The sequence below is a fragment of the Myodes glareolus genome, chromosome 22 (assembly GCF_982192425.1).
Source record: "Myodes glareolus chromosome 22, mMyoGla1.1, whole genome shotgun sequence".
Lineage (NCBI taxonomy): Eukaryota > Metazoa > Chordata > Mammalia > Rodentia > Cricetidae > Myodes > Myodes glareolus.
In genome coordinates this window covers 28,469,575-28,489,437 of record NC_142047.1, presented here as the reverse complement: position 1 = coordinate 28,489,437, position 19,863 = coordinate 28,469,575, and the positions used below count along the sequence as shown (strand labels likewise).

Sequence of the window (19,863 nt, the reverse complement as noted above, 5' to 3'; positions counted from 1 at the left end):
GTCTATCATTGCATTCAATACCTGGGTTATCAAAAATATATGTGAAAAGGTAGTGATCTTAATTTTCTTATTGAAGAGCATCAACAGTGGGAATATAGAATCTTCTGAATATATTTTTGTTTAAAAATGTTTGCAATCAACGTTGAAGATATGGCTATATTTATTTTAATTCTTTAGTGAGCAATGCTATTCTCATGCTGGGATATAACATTGAACCAACAGTTGAAAAATACTTAAAAGCTTGTATATCTAGTAGAGTGCTGTGTAATTATGTTTAAGTCGATTGCTGAACTACTCATAACCATATTTTCCTTGAATAAAATGTCCTAATTCAATTTTTAATGTTTTTATTAATTGCTATCTTTTGTTCCTGCCAGGTACTTTTATAAACTGAAACATTGATTGTTCACTGTGATTCTGTCCACTAATATTTATGAACTTGGAGGAATATACATTATACTTTTTGACATGAAGAGTATATGAGGGGTCAAATTTTTATAGGCTAATGCCATTGCTTTTTAATTGATAAAGTCCTCAGGACACCAGAGTGTGTTTTGTGTTCGTTAAGCAGGGCTAAAAATTATAGACAAAAAAGAAGAAAAAAGTCAAGTTGTTCTTGGATAACTGTTTGGTTTCGGCTTTTACTGATGCAAAAAAAATTTGAATAAGGTACAGGAAGCCCATATCCTCATTTAGGCAGACTGTTCCCTGTGCTCCTTCTATGAAAGAATCTAGGATCTACATGGAGAATGCTTAGAGAGCTCTCTGAGACTGAAGATTATGAAGGTATGAGGTGAAGAGAAAGGAAAGATGTTGATCAAAGAGTCCAAAATTACAAAACTAGACAGTATTAAAAATATCTTATGCAATGTGGGACAGCATTTCTAGAAGAATAGATTCTTTATACCTACCAAACTGATAAAACATTGTGGTGATGGATATGTCAATTGACTTGATGAAGTCCTCATTTTGTGTATTAGCATTCTATTGTACTTTAAAATACACACAATTACTATTAGTCAATTAGCAATACTATTAACACATTACAGAGAACATTTTGAGCAGATTTTATAAAGTGCACGGAATAGCAAGCCTATTAAAGTGTAGGTAATTAGCAGAGTTTGAGTTTTCTCATACCATCCCAAATCATCTCTTCCAAACTATACACACACACACACACACACACACACACACACACACACACACACTGTTCTTTCAGAATCAACAGGGAAGTGTGTTTTCACTGTTTAGCCAAAAACATTGGGAAGGAGAGCTAAGTCCCATTACATCTGCATTCAAATATAAAAATCAACTTGGATGTTTGAAATAAGAATATATATTTAATCTTGTGCAAGTGCTCTGTAAGACTGAACTAATGTTAGTTTTTGTTCCAGCTTCCTATTTTCTAAAAATCTGCATTGCAGATTTAAAGTTCTGCTTCTTCTGAGAAATTGCAATGCATACATAAACTATCTTCTTGAATCTTGACAGACTTACATTCTTAAAATGTGGAGTATTGTAAGTTGCCAGGAATTTGCCTGGATGGGTTTTGGTACAGACTGGTTCTAATGTATGTGAGGGAATGTATCCTCTTATATCACTCAGTTCACACTCATCATTGACAAAGTCTATTGAACAGTTAAGGAATGATGTTAGAGCAATGATGTAATTTCAGGTTTTAAGTGATTAGTGTGGAGCAAAGTCGGACCTAATTGCATCAATTTATTTGTCTTCACACTTCATTTTTCTAAACATAAACCAAAGTAGGGTTCTTTATGAAAGCATAATTCTGTGCATGTTTGCCTGGTCCATAGCACAGCACGTCTGACAGAGACATATGAACGTCCTAAAAAGTTACAAACCCCATTTCAGTCACACAAACAGTTAGAGTAGAAATGTTCTGGAAATGATATGAAATGCTTTTTGTTAGGATTAGTGCTAAATCATGTGTTGTAAGGTTTCCTTGGACTAAACAATGATCATTTCTACCCTTTCTATTTCACACGCTGTTGCAGAAATGATAAAATATTGTTCACAGATAGAGATTGTATTCAGTGTTGCCTTATCTGCCACCAGCAGAAACCCAGTTAACCAGATGATTAGCATGCTGGTCATGTCATCAATAGTAAAATTTTATTATGACTCCGAAGCGAAAATTTGATGTTACAGTTCATGACTGTGAATATTTTGAGAATTCTAAGTGAAATGAGCGAAACAAAACAGAACAATAGATTAGACTTGTTGTGCTTGTATAATAAACAAGTATCAATAAATGCCTGCAAAATTTTCAGGTTGAATCTAGGGGAATGGATCCCATTAAGAGTCACAAACCGGCTTAAATGAGAATAACTTCCATCCATCCACATTATACTCATTTGTTCTTGCTGCTATGGTTTAGAGAGAAGCATTCATCTTTGTCATTTTTTTTAACAGCCTCTGGACTTTGAGACCAAAAAATCCTATACACTGAAGGTGGAGGCAGCCAATATCCACATCGACCCACGTTTCAGTGGCAGGGGACCCTTTAAGGATACAGCCACAGTCAAAATTGTTGTGGAGGATGCTGATGAGCCCCCAGTCTTCTCTTCACCAACCTACCTCCTTGAAGTTCATGAAAATGCTGCTTTGAATTCTGTGATTGGCCAAGTGACAGCACGTGACCCTGATATCACTTCAAGTCCAATAAGGTATTTCTCATTTACATGCAGTACTGTGATGAAGGGCTTTCTGTCACTTTATCCTCTCTCTGTGTGTGGGTGGTGTATAGATTCATATATTTGTCTACTAAGAGCTACAGAAAATGCCTAGAAACAGGAATATCAAAATAAATCAAGTTATTCCAGCTCATGGAAAAGCGATATGGAGATGCAAAATTGCAGGCATTTTATAGTACTTTGGGATGGATCTTTTTCATTTTATGCTTTATTATTTTTTAGTATTGCATGAGCATTGCCAGTTGTATTTGTCTCTTCTGACAGATATAGTGAATTATATATTAGAATTCAGAGGTATGAGACCACCATGTCACCGCATTTAGAAGTGCCTATCTTGTTTCTGAATGTGGGTTTGAAATCACCTTCTTCTCAGTTTGTGAGCATTCTGATAAGTCAGCATCTCTGGGCTGGTTTCTTTTACAGAAAGACAAATATTTCTGTGTCCTTTAAAAATACCTCATGTTTATAAATTTCTAGCTTAGATATTTTTCCTAGGGTGAGAAACAATCACTTCTTCAAATTATTTTTTGCTTTAAAATGAGACTGAGTTCTGTTATTTTATATTGATTTGTAGACACCTTATCTTTTTTAGAAGTCAACAAATTACAGTAAAGATGCTCATGTTGAAATCACTCTTAATTAACATCTGTTACCTTTGTGCTAGTCTCCAAAGTTGAACTGTTGCCTAATAACATGTTTGAGAGTCGATTTCAATATTGCCATATGAGGGAGTGTGTGTGCATGTGTGTGTACATGTGTCTGTGTATCCGTGTCTGTGAGTGGGGTGCACACACACGAGCTTCTGTGTGTTAAAGAGAGAGAGAGAGAGTTTGTCTGAGAGTGAATGAATATGTTCGTATGTGAGAGTTTGTATGTGTGTATGTAAAACGTATAAATATAGGTATGAAAATCCCAAACATTTTCAATTTCTAAGCTAAAATATCTAGGACTGGCATCTTTGCAATGTCTTTTCCGATGAATCTCTAGAAAAGTAAATTTTCTGGAGCTTTTATTTATTTCCACTTTAAAATTTATAATGCTATTTTATTTTTGATACTAGTTTAATAGTTCCTTTTCCATGTATTTTTGTCGTTATATGCCTATATATTAAATCTTTGTGTCCTTCAGCTACTGTACATCTGAAATAATTATAAGTTTGCACTTTTGAACAAACAAAGCATTTATGACGCTTTTGGTTTTCGAGTTACATAGATGCACACATTTAGCAATAATAAATGTAGGAGAAGAGAGGATGATTTGGCAGGCTGTGAAAGGTGAGGAGTTGAAACAAGAGCAGGAAGGGTAGAAATGATGGAAATAGAGAACTTGCCCATAAAATTTTAGAAAAACAAATTTTAATAATTACTTAGTATATTATTTTCATTAACATATGTTTATGAACTTAAAAATGTGTTGTTTTCATTACTTGAGGGTGATAAAGCTAAAATATGGAGGTGAAATTCTTCAGGACATTTTGTGCCTCCAATAACAGAAGATTAGAACAAAATGGAAATTATTTTCACATTCAGCAAGCTTTGAGGACAATAAAAGAAAAGTTTCTGGAGTAGAGGAAACTATTTAGAAGATATATATCCCTGTTGACTGAGATTTCTGACCAACCCAGTCCCCCAGCTGTTCAGTCCCAAAGTAACACACACAGGTCTACATGAATTATAAACTGCCTCGCCTATTAGCTCAGGTTTCTTATTTACTAATTCTTACATCTTAAATTGGCCCATTATCCTTGTTTGTATTAGCCATGTGGCTTGGTACCTTTATCAGTGAGGTGTTCTCATCTTGCTTTCTCTACATCTGAATGATGACTGCATACTGAGTTTTTTTTCTTCCCAGAATTCTTCTGTTCTCATCGCCCTGCCTCTATTTTCTGCCTGGTTGGCCCACCTATACCTCTCCTCTGACTACTGGCTGATCAACGTTTTACTAAGATATAAATGACAAATCTTTACAAAGTACAAGACCATTGTCCCACAGCATAGACCTCCATGTGAGGATTTGAATAATGGTCTGCAGGCCATTCTCACTTCAGAAACACAAATGACAAACTATAGACATGTAGAATTATATCTGTGAGAAGGGCAAGAGTGGAATGTAAGGGTGGGAAGAATCCTGAAAAAAAAATTACATAGGCATCAGTTTCCTGGCTACAAAATGAAGTTATACAGTGACTTTATGGTGGGATCGATCTAGATGAAATGATTTTCATGGTTTTTCCATGTTCTTTGCCTGAAAACATCCTTACTTTCTCACAACCCCAATCATGAGACAGAATGTGAAGCGAGTAAACCAGATGGGTGTAACTGAAGTCCCATTCATTATGAGAATAATTTCAAACCTTGATTTGCTGACATTTCTACTGTTATAAGGAAACCACACATGAGTTTTTAAGAATGTATTAAATCATGGTTTCCCAAGAAACAAGAGATACACATTATCATCAGAGACACACACACACACATACACATAAATGTGTGTGAATTTCAAATGCAGTGTCCATCACACAAGTTACAATGCTATTATTATGGAGTGACATGTTCTTAATCAACGATGAGGGCTGAGGAGCTGTGTGCCTCAAAATGAATCACAAAACTAGACATAAACCAGGGTCACTACACCTCACACTGATTTTACACATTTTATACTCTCTCCCATTATACTTGTGGGAAACCAGCTTTATTGAAGTAAATGCAGTTCCCAGGGAGTCCAGCTGCGATTCTCACTATAACCAATTATGGCCATATCTATTATTGTCCCCACTTAGAAGGCGTGTGTGGAGGAAGCGAGGGACTCTTCAACAGCAACCGTCTAGCTTCAGAACGGGTCATTTTTCAGTTCAGCTAAAGGGAGAATGGACGGATCCAGCGTGTTTTGCTGACACAGATATATCAGTACTTCTGATGAATGTGAGCAAGTGTGAGTGTCTACACGATACTAGTCCCATCCAAAGAGAGACAGACATTATGTCAAAGTATGTGTGGGAGACTTTGATATGTCAGTGAGAATGTGGGTTCCACGATGTCGTGACAGGTAGATTGGCCCCAGGAGGTGACACTTAAAGTCTGAACCACTGCGTTTTCCCCCATCCTGTACCATCTCAGCATTTCTGCCACCCTCCTCTACCTGCTGACTTATAGAAAGTAACTTCCCTATGTCTATACACAAGTGGCTAATTTGACTAGAAAATTAAATTTCCCAACTAACCGGGTCGGAGAAAAGGTCATTATAAAACTAACAGATGGATTTAGAACAACTTTTCCTTTGCAAACAGATCCAATGGATGTGACATCTCAGGGAATTTCTGGGCTGCAGACAGCTACGCATCATTTTCTCTTTAGAAGTATTGTATTTCTTACAGTGACAAGACTGTATCCATCTTCCAGGATAGTATTTGCTTTGCCGTCCTGCAAAATAAGAGTCAGCTATTGTGGTATCTGCAATGTTAAAGCATGCAGTCATTTGCTGGCTCATAGACTTCCTGCGCGATTCCAATTTGAACACAGCTCCTAGCTGAAATATCCTGCATTTTGAAATACTTATACAGACATTTAGAATTGTGTTCATCTCTGTATGTCTCAATATTCCAGTCCAGTGAAAAATGAACCCTCATATACATGAAAACCCATGATCACTCTGTCCCTCTCTCAGGAATGTAAATTAAGAGTTTGCTTCTTTCTTCTCTATTACATGTTGCTCAGTAATGTAAAATAATTTATGACAATTTATTTAATGATGAGGTTTTTCAACTCAGATTAAGTCAAAATCATATTACTGTTGGTTTGCAGCATTGCTGTCATTCCTGCAGTTTTCTGAGACTCAGTTTCCTCATAAGAGGCTCCATTCCTCCTAGGGCATTGATCACATGATTTCACTTTATTAGCCGTGACATTCATCAGCATTACTAGCTAATAAGGGGTACGCCATCACACATTATAATATTTTAGCAATTAATTTATTTATTTTGAGTGGATTTGTATTTGCCTGTTTGTGTCTTTTTGCACCATGTATGTGAAGAAAATGAACTAAGTTTGGAGAGGACATTGGATCCTTTAATTTTGGAGTTACAAATGGCTGCGAGCAAGCATGTAGGAAGCAGAAATTAAAATAAGGTCCTCTGTAAGAGCAATGAGTGCTTTAAACTACTGATCCAAGTCTTTAGGCTTCTCAGTTTTAAAACTAAATGAAAATTAAATATTTAGTAGTTAGTTTAGAAGAGAATTATATTAAAAGTGGCTACGTCTATGTAAAATGTCAAGGAACTTTTTGACTTACTCCATTATTTTGTTTATTTTGTTGTTTATTTGGGTTAAGATATACTTCAAAGAATATAAATAATGTAAATAATGTCATTTCTTCTAATTTTCTCATGCTGGTGATCACAATATTTTCACTAATGTGATCAAAATGTCTTAAGACCTATGCTAATAAGCTAGTTAAGTTTGATAACATTTCGAGATGATATGTCTAATCATGTCATCATTTAATACAGAAAGGTGATGAGGCCAAAACAGTGAACCCTTCAAGTATCCCACAAACAAATGGATTAATTTCATTGTCAACTTGTCTACTTTTAGAATCACCATGGGAACATATCACTAAGTGTGTCTATGAGGATGTTTCCCAGAAAGGTTTAACTGAGATGGGGGAAAAAGCTCTCCTGTCTATTCTACTTTGGATGAGCAGTGTCCTCCTAGAGGCCAGGATGTTGAACTCGTTCAAATGAGGAATAAACTGAATACCAGCATCTATCAATCCCTGCCTCTCAACAGTAAGTGAAGGTGACTGGTTGCCTCAACAGCTACTTCCATTCCTTCCCTGGCGTGATGAGCTGTGCCTCAAATTATAAACCACAAGAAAACCCCTCTTCACTAAGCTACTTCTTGTCAAGTATTTTGTCACAGCAATGAGAGAAACAACTCATACAATCAACTTTGTAACCCTGAAGCATAATACCTGTAATCAACTTAGTAGCAGGATGGTTTAGTGGCTTACAGTTTCAGACCTTCAGATGCTGGTTATATGGCAATGGTGCTTTGAACCTGTGACAATTCCATGTATCAAAGTTGAGATCATGTTGCTGAAGAGGTTTCTCACAATATAACAGATATGAAGCAGAGAGAAACACACACACACATACACACAAAGAGAGAGAGAGAGAGAGAGAGAGAGAGAGAGAGAGGAGAGAAGGAGGATGGAGGGGAGGGAGGGAGGCAGGGAGAGAGACAGAGAGAGAGAGAGAGAGAGAGAGAGAGAGAGAGAGAGAGAGAGGAGAGAAGGAGGACGGACAGGAAGGACGAAGGGAGGAAGAGAGAGAGAGAGAGAGAGAGAGAGAGAGAGAGAGAGAGAGAGAGTGATTTGAGTAGACAACAGCCTCAATATCCTCTAGAAAAGCACACCCAAGAAAATTAACTTTCTTATAAAAACTACCTCCAGAAGGTTTCATTGTTAATTCCTAGTATCTGCCTTAGCCAGACTGAAAGAGTCCACTGGGGACTTTCTAGACTAAGTTCTTGCAGGGGCTATTTTGGCCTCCTACTGTCTGGTCTCGACCTGTGATCACTGGAACTGCAAGTTGAACTCTTTGCTTTCTAAGTTGTTTCACCAACACCAGTATGACGACAAGGAAAGCAGAAAAACAGCTCAACTCTGGTGTTGAGCTGCATCTGTGTGGGATGGCCACACTCATCTGCTTCGCTGTTTTATACAGTGCGCTACTTCTGGCTGTGAGCTACAAGGTGATCAGGTAGATGAATGGGGGAAATCCATGAGAATGAGGTGCTTGTACAACAGAGTGTAGTAGATGGTTATGGGCACTGGACCTAAACCTCAGTTTCCCTTCACTAACTTCTGAGTTCATCAGTGGGTTACTGGATTTCAGATTCTTGCATCTGAGAATGATAGCAACTGATCCTTGATCACAATGCCGTGTATTGTAGTAAAGTCACAAAACCAGTTTGAAATATAGAGAATTACTTGTGGGTAAGATGATACCTAACAAACAGTGAGTTTTAAAATTAAGTGGACACTTGGGTACAAAGCTCATGTGGCCCATTTTCCCTACAATAAATTTATTTCAAGTCTATTCTGGAAGTCACTGTGGTTATGAAGTGAAAGGTGGCTCTTTTTAAACTGGTAGCTTTCTGTTGTTTTCAGAACATTCACTTTGAATATGATTGCATGAACTGCTTAAATTAAAAGTCAGACCAATGGCCACTTAGTAAGAGAATAGGTGGTTGACACCGGATCACAGTGGCCACCGTCTGTTGTCCTGATCCCTCTCCTGAGCATAAGGACCCACTCGACACAAGAGCAGCGTGTTGCTGTTTTCCTCCTGGTATGATGGCATTTTTGTTCCTCATTTTGGTTGCCAGGCAGGCTGGTAATGAGCTCGTGTCATGAAAACACTTTTCGCCACCAGCATCCCCGGTGATGCTTAAAGGGAAGCATTTCTGACTATACAGAACATCAAATTAATTTGAAATGATTGAAATAATACTCTACATTGGCTGGTTTCCCTCCTCAGGCTTGCAATAATACACCTTTGTGTGTCTGTGAATGTGTGTGTGTAGGAGAGAGACGGAGAGAGACAGACACACACACACACACACACACACACAGAGAGAGAGAGAGAGAGAGAGAGAGAGAGACTCATGATATTGTGTAGGGTTCAGCCCAGTGCTGTAACCTATAAGCAAGCACAGCCCCGTGTAACTAAATTCATGCTTGTTCATCAATCAGCAGCTCCTCTATTCCACTCTCCCATGGCTTTCATCACTTCTCTAAATGAATTTAATTATACTAGATACTTTATATAAGCGAACCACGCAGTCTTTTCCTTTTGTTACTATTTCATTTCATTCAGCTCATTTCATTGACGGCAAAGTCTCCAAGGGCTACTTATATTTTAATATATTTTGGTATCTTCATTGTTTTCCAGGCAGAATAATATTGTATTTATATATTAATAATATTGTACATGTATAAATATATTGTATGTATATATACATACTATATATGTTGTATTTTACTTATCTAACATTATTAAATAGACATAGTACACACGATTCCTCTCCTGAAAGCTATGATTGATGTCTCAGTGAACTTGAGAATACTTATATGGCTTTAAGATGCTTATGCCACTTCTTTCTGATAAATACGCAGAACTGAGACCATGAGATCAGATTGCAGTTTGATCTTTAATGTTTTGAGGAAAATCTATGCGGTTTTGGACCGATGCTGCATGATTTTAATTCCTACCTGGAATTGACAAGGGTATTGTTACAAGACCCTAATATGTTTAAATAACTAAGACTTGATTTATTTGATGTCTATACACATTTCTCCATACAGAAGTTTTTATTGTTTCCTAACTTAAAATGCAAATTCTCTCAATACCATTTAAAAGCCTTTCTATTCTAACTAAGCTGGTTGTAACTAATTCAGCATACTGTGTTATATATGCACATTCATTCATTTACGTTTACAAATACATCTAGTCACTCATTCACATTTCAGGTTGTTCTCCCTGTTATACTAATTGAACTTCCAGTTTTTGGAAAGTTTTTCCTGTATAAAGGTATGTCCCATGGCTTTGTTAATGCACTATAGTAACAAGTATGATTGAATAACTTCAGGAAAACCAATCCCGTCATAGTTAGTTCAGCTTTTCTTTAATACATAGTATGTTTCTATGATGAACAAAGTCAGACTACGGAGCCTTAAAGTCAAGTGTAAAGAATGGCTTCCTTAAGAAATCTAAGTAGAAGCAACTATAGCTGTTTAATGAAGTTAATGTAAATCTATGTCATCTTATAGAGAAACTTGTGCTAATTTGGAGCATGGACTGTAGTTATTGTTTTGTTTTGTTTTGTTCTTATGTTCTCCTTTCTTCTCTCTCTCTCTCTTTTTTTTTAAAAAAAAACACCTTTTCTACTTAGAGAAATAATAAACAGGGTTCTGGGACTAGCAGAATGCAGACAATATTATTTATTAAAGCAGCCAGAAAAACCAGTGGAGCAATTAGAGGCAAAAAGCCGAAAACTTGTAGATGGAATTTTTGATTCTCAAAGTGCATGCAAAAAAATGCTAAAATGGTTTCTTTAGGCGTAATAACAAAAGCGAGAATGAAATTAAGCAGTGAGAAAGAAACAGTTGGAGTTCAGTGAAATATAATAACTGATTCATAACTAAGGGGTTTATTTCATTATGTATGGCTCTAAATAGCATCTTCGCTTGCAGTCAGCTCAAAATTATATCCTCCTGTAAATTTTCCAGGGAGAGACGGCAGACCAGTGTTGAACAAAGCCTTTTTTTATACTATAAAAGTGCATTTGCTCCTGCTAAATTTGAAAATCAAACCACATTACCTTTCTCCAAGGACAGCCATTCCCTGGGGTATTCTATGTAGCACAGAGACTGTGGGCAGATCAGTTTGAACTCGACTTTCTTTGCGCTAGGATCCCCCATTAAGTTCCTTTGACAAGGAGTTGAAGTATTTCCTGAAATGAGTGGAATGCAGCATAGGCCACCTGTGAGCTCTATAGAGCATCCAGGACACACAAAGTTCCCTGCTGAAGTGAGGACACTTCGGTTCATATGCTCCTCTGGGCTCTAGATCATGACCCACCAGTGATTACAAAGTAGAAAAAGACAAGATCTCCTTAGTAAATTGAGAGCGAGGGGAACTTTAGGGGAGGCTTGAAGGGGGAGAAATGAGAGGCAGGGAGAGGAGCAGAGAAAAATGTAGAGCTCAATAAAGATCTATAAAAAAATATATCAATGCTCGGTCACAACAAACTACGTGTCTTCTTTTTTCTTGATGACTTCATTTCTGATTTTATAGTCAATAAACCGATAAAAGAGAGAAGAATTAATGATGTTAACGAAATTGTTGACTGTGTTGTTAGCCTGTGAATGAGCATGAAGTCAATCTTATTTTTTCTACTTGCTATAGCTACTCAGAGACAGTAGGGAGGCTGAGGCTGAAAACATCTACTCTAAAGAAATTTGTTGTCTTCCTTACTAAGAACACAGGAGTTGTCTTCACACAGATCCAATTCAATAACTAAATGCAATGGCCCTTCAGGATTCCATTTTGTCTCATAGGCACTTTTCAAAAAAGATTCCTAAAGTATTTCTGCAAACCTTTTGTAATCAATTAGACTAGTCTTGATTGAACACAACTACCTATAACGGGAATTGGCATTTCCTTGTTGACTCGAATTGCTAATATCCATGGGTCCCACATACATAAATAAGAAAACACCATTAGTGCCATCACTCATGAGACATAGGAAGGCAGATTCTGTGAGATCGTCGTCAGCGTGGTCTACGCAGATAGTTCCAGGACAGTCAGATCTACACAGAGAGATCCTACTATTTCAATAAAACAAAACAAAGGGGGAAAAATCATTCATTTGGTCATTGCTTTCATCTCCCACCTAGAGACAGATTTCTCCTGTTTAATGCTAAAAACACCTGACTAAATCACACTCATACTTTCAGAGATTCCCCCTCCATTCATCTTACTCAAAGCAGGACACTACTCACCATTACATGACTTCTGGGTATTCAATTTCAAGTTTTCATGTTTGTGTGACTATTCTTATATTCACTGAGGTCTCTACGTAGGGCTAAAGTTGCCCTTCTTCTTGGAGTGGAAGAGAAAAACATAATTACCACCCAGACTATGAAAGGAGAATGCTGGCAAATTCTATTGAAGCACTGATTGGAGAGGAGGCTTCGTTTTCTCCATGAATTGACACTGCAACCTTGATCTCCTACCTGCTTCATTCTTTCTCTTGATCAAAGTGGTGTTAAGAGTTTTGTGGAACTGAGGCTGGTGACCAGTTTTACCAGGTTCTACTTTCACTATTTCTATGCTTTGAGACTTTCACTAATCTTTGTTGCATTTTTATATCTAAACTCATGAACAAAATTTCACATTGAGTACCCTTAATGTAGAACATTGAGTAAACTCTAGCATACATTCATCAATAATATACTGTGCATTCAGCAAGAGATATACTTTGTTAGTCTTTATTCATATGTATTTAGAGTTAAGCAGTGGTGATGTCATGTATAACTTATTAATATGTCATCATATTAATTCTCGGAATTAAACACGTCCTTATTCCTAGTAACTAATCTATTACAGGTTAGAATGTTCTGGAGATGATCATTGGGGTATAAGATATGCTAGGGGTCAGAGTTTATGTTTTTGTTTTTTGCTTTTTCAAGACAGGGTTTCTTTATATCTTTGGAGCCTGACCTAGAACCAACTCTTGTAGACCAGGCTGGTCTTGAACTCACAGAGATCCATCTGTCTCTTCTTTCCAACTACTAGGATTAAAGGTGTGCCACCTCCACCTGGTGGGGGCAGAGTTTGCAAAAGAAAAAAGAAGCAGAAGCCAAAAAATGGAGGAAAAAATATTAAAAAAAACACTTTTTTTTAGGGTCTCTTTCAGACAATACTGTTAAGCACAGAAGGTCTTCCTCATGCAGAATTGCAAGAGTCTCTATAACTGTCTTCTTAATAGCTAGACCTGGGACAGATCTCTCTGACACTCAAGAAGTCTATAGAGCATATACTACTAGAAGTGCATTTCTAACCTCATCCCTCACAGTATCTGCACGAACATTGTTTTTTTTAAGGGAAAATTGTGGACTGTATCTCATTCTTAATGATTGAGCACATTGGAGACTAGTTTATTTGTTCACGATTGGACTGAATGGAATATCAAACCACTGACATCACAGTGCACTTACTTATCACTCCACTAATAAGGTAGTTTCCTAGGGTACTAGCGTCTTGTCCATAAATTCACAGTTCTAACTGCCCGTCCTCATCCTTAGAAGGCTACCACACTTATGAGCAAGTGTTTTCTTCCTGTAAGTACATCCATAATTTTTGGATAATCTCAGAAACTAACAAATAACAGAGCAAATGGCCTGAATTCTATCACTGCGGTATTGGGGGCAGGGTGAAAGTGACTGGTGACTGTCATTAACTTTTGATTTGCATGAGTTGATAAAATATTTTAAAACAAAAGATCTAGTGTTGTCAAACTAGGATAACAGTCATTAGAGATAGAAATAAAAAAAGGAAAGTATAGATAGAGTTAAAAACAGCTGATTTACATCATGTCTTTGGTAAAGTACCGGTACTCATCAGGAAAAAAAAAAAACCACTTTAGTGATAATGCTTATATTTTGAAAGAAACAAAGATGCTTGAAGAATCTTAGTAGCAGTGTTTTACATCATTCTACTCATAAGAGTAAAGAATAAGAATAAGTCATCTTAATAATCTTAATATAATTAAGATGATTTGCAGTGATAAACATCACTGCAATGGTATACTGAAGTCTAACTTTATATCGAGATATTTATGGGCATTATTTCAACAAAGTATTTTGAATTAAATTTCTACATTTCAATTTGAAATTGCACTGCACAACCAATCTTATTGTTGATGAAGGACAATCAGATTTTACTTATGGTGTAGAAGAAAAACACAGACTCATCTCAGGAGGGCTCACATGCTAAAAGTGGAAAATTTCTATTTTCCTGTTCTATAGAAAGTCTATTAGATCCACTCTATTAAGGACATCTGATTGCAACCAAAGGGGGAGCATTGCCCTTGTTTCTCTGCCTTTTAACAAGTCCCTCAGTATAAATCAGATTTGTGATGGCCTACAGATGTTTGCTGCTTTATAGTTGTTGCATAGCACTTTCATGCAATACAAAATATCCCTTATGGTAGAGAAACTTCTTAAAACATAAGTTCTAAAAGCAGGGGAAACATTCATCTTCCAGAAAAATTTGTTAAACTCCTGAAATAAGCAACTCAGAAATTTCAGGAAGTCCCTGAAAATAACAAGGCACACTATGTTAACTCACACTCCTTCTTCCCCATGGTTAAGCATGTAGGAAGTGCTGCTGAAAAGCAACTCTCAGCTAAACAGAAGAGGCAATGCAGTTAAGATGGCCAGAAAGATAATGGGCGATTTGTTAAATTTTCTTCAAGTTGTACCATACACTCCAGGTTTTCAGTCTTCATGAGCTCTCACCTGTGCTGAATGACGTTTGGGTGGAGTAGCTATCTTTTAGCCATCTCTGCTCCGGTAAATATCCCTTTATTCATATTTCTATAAGCAATTCAATAGTAATTCATTAGCTTATTAAGTTGGACCTTGGTGATTGCTTAAATTTGTTCTGTTATCCTCAGTTGCTTAGATGGAGTAAATAGACATTTGTAACATGAAGAGGTCGAGCCTGCTTGTTTGTGGGTTTTTCTGTCCTCCCACCAGGTCCCCACAATTATTTAGTCCCAGAGAAAATCACCCACACAGGATGCCGTAAGTTATAATGCCGATTGGCTCATTAGGTCAGGCTTCCCACTGGCTAACTCTCACATCTTGATTAACCCATTTTTCTGATCTATGTTAGCCATGTGGCTCAGTACCTTTTTCAGTGGGGCAGCTCGCATCCTGCTGCTTCAGTGATCTGGGCAGGAGTGGGAGGAATCAACTTCCTCCTCCCCAGAATTCTCCTGCTCTCCTTGCATCATTTCCACTTCCTGTCTGGCTTTCCCGCCTACACCTCCTGCCTGGCCAATCAGTGTTTATTTAAAACATGATTGACAGAATACAGACAATTCTCCCCCACCATTTCCCCCTCTTTTTTATAAAAAAAAAAAAAAAAGGAAAAATATCCATAGTCCATATTTTGGGAATGTGGGCGTAGTATTCCAGGCTACTTCCTGCTGGTTGGGGGCACTGATAATCTTATGGGGACCAAAAGAAAATTTAGGGTTATAATCAAGTCCTGTGAGTCTTGATCATCTCAGGCAGCAGTCTTGAACCTTTTCTGGATGAAGAACTCAGACATCTGGGCCATCTGTTCCTACTGGAGATTGCTCAGGTGGTCTCCCTTGGTCAAAGATGATTTTTCTTAACTCTGAATAAATCCAGAGCCTCTTGTTTTCTGTGGAAACAAAAGCAAAATCTCTTCTCCAAAGTAACATACCTTTTGACCTCAATTTTGAAGCCAAGGTATTTTCAAAATACCTTTCTTGGATTGATTCTGCAGCATTTATAAGCAAATATCTTTTAGCAGCTGTTGCTCCTTCTTCAGCATTTAAACAATTCAAAGAGAGCATAATAGCATACAGTATCAAGATTCTCTGTGTATTTTCCATCTTTACGTGGCTTTATTTTAACCTCTATTTCTTTTATTTTTACTTTTAACTTTTGGCTTTTTGAGACAGGTTCTCTGTATATCTTTGTCCTGGAATTCCTTCTGTAGACCAGGCTATCCTTGAACTCCCAGAGATCTGTCTGTCTCTACCTCCCAGGCTACTTTCTTTCTTTCTTTTTTATTTTGAGAACTTTAACCTTTAGCCTGTATATATTTTTAACACACTGTAAACCATTTAGAGGCTTTCTTACTCTTTGAATCTCTCTTTACTGGATATCTCTCTTTTTCTGACCAATGGGTCTTTAATTTGCTAAGGAATATGGTGAAGACAACAATCAAAAGTTCTTAAGGCATTTCAAGGTCCTCGCCACCAAGCAAGCTGCAACAGTGTTTCCATAGTCTGGACTGCCTGCTTGAAAGAGTCAAGAGTTTTCTCTGGCAGGATGGCCCAGAAAGCCAGCATTTTAAAACAGTGCAGCTTTTTTCCTGCTATGGCTGAAAACTGAAATGCTTTACTCTAGTCTTCCCCAAGTTTTCTCAGGCTTTCTGTGGATGCAGTTATCCATGTGGGCTCCATTCTGTAACATGAGCAGGCCTGTTTGTTGGGGGGTTTTTCTGTCCTGCCTGGCCCCCCAGCTGTTTAGTCCCAGAGAAAAATCACACAAAGGACTCAGTAAGTTATAAAGCTGATTGGCCCATTAGGTCAGACTTCTTACTGGTTAACTCTCACATCTTGATTAACCCATTTTTCTGATCTATGTTAGCCATGTGCCTCAGTACCTTTTTCAGTGGGGCAGCTCACATCCTGCTGCTTTGGTGATCTGGGCAGGAGTGGGAGTAATCAACTTCCTCCTCCCCAGAATTCTCCTGCTTTCCTTGCATCATTTCCACTTCCTGTCTGGCTTTCCTGCCTGGCCAATCAGCGTTTATTTAAAACATGATTGACAGAATACAGACAATTCTCCCCCACCAGACATTTGTACAGGACTCCCCAGGAGGACTCTCACTCAATGATAGTAATGACAATAATGTTTATGATGTACAGGCAAATGATCAAAACTCATGGAAAATATATTCAACAACAGAAAAGAGAGTTAAAGGCTTAGCTGCCATCCCAAAGGAAGGATCTGATTTTAGCCAAGGCAGGTGTGGAATGATGATAGTTAGAAGGGTGTAATCACAGGGGTTGTTTGGCAACATTCAAGCTAACATCAACTGGAATTAAGATGTATGATGTTGGACTTTGAATAAAAAATATATAAAGGCACCAGACATTCAATTAGGAGATGGGAGTTTACGGTATTAAATTGTTTTATGACACAGAAAGAATTACATATGTCAGAATACTGAGAAGTTGTACTTGGGTTATTTCTTTTGTATATTAGTCAATTAAACATGTAATTTTAATATCATTTTATTACTAATTTGCAACAACTAGCATACACATTTTACTAACCAGCAAATTCCAGCACTGACTACAATAACTTGTGCTGTTCCTAATTGGGTCTGATATCCAGCTAAAATTCCAAAACATAAGTACATTTACAAAATTTTCCCCTAAACTGCCTTGATACAATTATGCACTATCTATCTGTGTTTCCTGTTTTGCGTACTTCTTTCTGAGTAACTTTTATCCATTGTATACATGTTTGGTCAAAATTAAAAATAAAGAAGCTGATCAAAATCATTCTTCCTGATAGTTACTTAGCATTTGTAGTGTGTTTATTGCTTGTTATAATACCATGCTCAGTATATTATACATATAATTTTATTGGCTTTATTATTGTGGAAATATATAGTATCTTTATTTACAACTATAAGCTTTAGGGTAATGAATGTAGTTTAATTTTATATGGATGACTTTCTCATTTTATATGAATAATTTAAAAATAAATTAACATATAAGGCTTATCAAAATAATAAAAGATAGAAAAAGTACAGTAATTAGTTCAGTGTTTTATGAAGTGGGTGTGATCTATATTGACTGCTAGGTGGTGATATACTATTTCTGTCATTTTGTCTGTGTACATTTGACTAATTTGAATGCTATTTGTGGATAGAGAAGATAAAATTAGTTTGATCAATAGTGCTAAAAGATAATACTTTAGGAAGAAGAAAGCTACCTTTCAATATAGGATGCCCTGATATCTTTGTGTTGGTGTAGTCCTATCGACACTCATTAAAATTGGTGGAAATTTCTGTGTCTGCAAGGTGAACAATGAAGATTATAGTCTTTCAAATGACTTTTCATTTCTTAAAATTCAACTCTCCTGAGTTTCCTTTCTAATATGCTGCTTGATTCTTTACTTGGTACACTTCTTCACTGATTACTAAGTTTGCGTCAAATTGTATAATGCATAAATGATTCTCTCTGTCCTGCCAGTCAGCACCCAAATAATGACATGGAAACTTCTTATTAATTATGAAAGCACAGCCTATAGTTTAGGTTTGTTCCCAACTAGCTTTTATAACTTAAATTAACACATTTATGTCAATCTATATTCTGCCGTGTGATGCTAACTGTCCTGCATTTTGCACCACCTGTTTCCTCTGTTGGCTTCTCCTGCTTGCCTAGATTCTTCCAGTCCCTTTCCGTTCCTGGAAATCACTCCTTTACCTCTTGCCTAGCTATTTGTGATTCTGCTTATTATCACACCAATCACAGCAATACAGATTGTGTACAAATACTCACAGTGTACAAATATCCAACTACAAAATTGTCATTGTCCTGTTTAAACTCTGCAGACACACAGAACATATGCCTATACTGGATTTTTCCTCTTTTCTATTTTTGATAGGAATAGTTTTTGTAAAATTATACTCTTTTTGGCTCTTTTCTTGTTTCACTCTTAGCTCTAAGAATAGCATATTAGCTATATGCTTATATTGTCTTGCCATATATAGGCTCTTATGCAAGAGAAATTCATAACTGCCTAATATCATGGCTTTTGTACAGTTAGCAAATGCTAGGCCATTAATAGAGCTAGTTGCTCTCATAATTTGTATCTCATTAATTTGTATTATTAATTTTGTTTTTATCTCTATGATAAATCTACTTCAAGTAATAGATCATCAAAATATAGTACTTTTAATAGATGGATGTTGTTGGTTTTGTTACTCTTAGGCTTTTTTTACTCTTTTGGGCCTGTCATCCAGCTCCCAAATAAACCACACAGAGGCTTATTATTACTTATAAATGCCTGGTTTTAACTTGGTTTATTTCTAGCTAGCTCTTCTTAGCTTGCATTATTGCATCTACCTTCTGCCTCTAGGCTTTTATCTTTCTTTATTCTGTAACTTTTGCCTCTGTTTCTGTGGGTGGCTATATATATGGGTGGCTGGCCTCTTGTGCCATCCTCTTCTTCTCTTGCTCCTCTTCTCATTCCCTCATCATCTCAGATTCCTCCTCCTATTTATTCTCTCTGTCTTCTAGCCCTGCCTATCCTTTCCTGACAAGCTATTGGCCATTCAACGTTTCATTCGACTACCTAGGTGTTTTAGTCAGGCAAAGTAACACAACTTCACAGAGTTAAACAAACGAAACACAAAAGAATGCACTACATATGTATATCATTAAAGAACTATTCCACAGCGTAAACAGATGTAACATATATTAAAATAATATTCCACAACTGATGGACTATTTAGGAAGTAGAGTATAGTGGAAAATATTAGGAAACTCTGAGCTTGCTCTAAAGCAGTGGTTCTCAACCTTCCCAATGCTGTGACCCTTTAAAACAGTTCTTTGTTTTGTGGAGATTCCCAATAATACAATTATTTGTTTTTTGCTATTCCATGACTGCAATTGTGATGTTGTTATGAATTGTAATGTACATAAATGATGTGAAACCCCGAAAAGGTCATAACCCACAAGTTAAGAACCACTGCATTAGAGCATGGCTTTTGTCTTCCAATACTAAATTAACTTGTACATAA

The 19,863-nt window shown here is 36.9% G+C and overlaps 1 protein-coding gene across 3 annotated transcripts in view; it reads left to right on the top strand.

The window, feature by feature from the left end:
* The window catches only part of Cdh8 (cadherin 8), a 375,044-nt gene that overhangs the window by 227,838 nt on the left and 127,343 nt on the right, over window positions 1-19,863 (top strand). For all 3 annotated transcript variants that reach the window (XM_048431500.3, XM_048431489.3, XM_048431497.3), the window contains exon 7: window positions 2,434-2,687. In XM_048431500.3, the coding sequence (XP_048287457.1) occupies window positions 2,434-2,687 (254 nt within the window). The remainder of the gene's footprint in view (window positions 1-2,433; window positions 2,688-19,863) is intronic.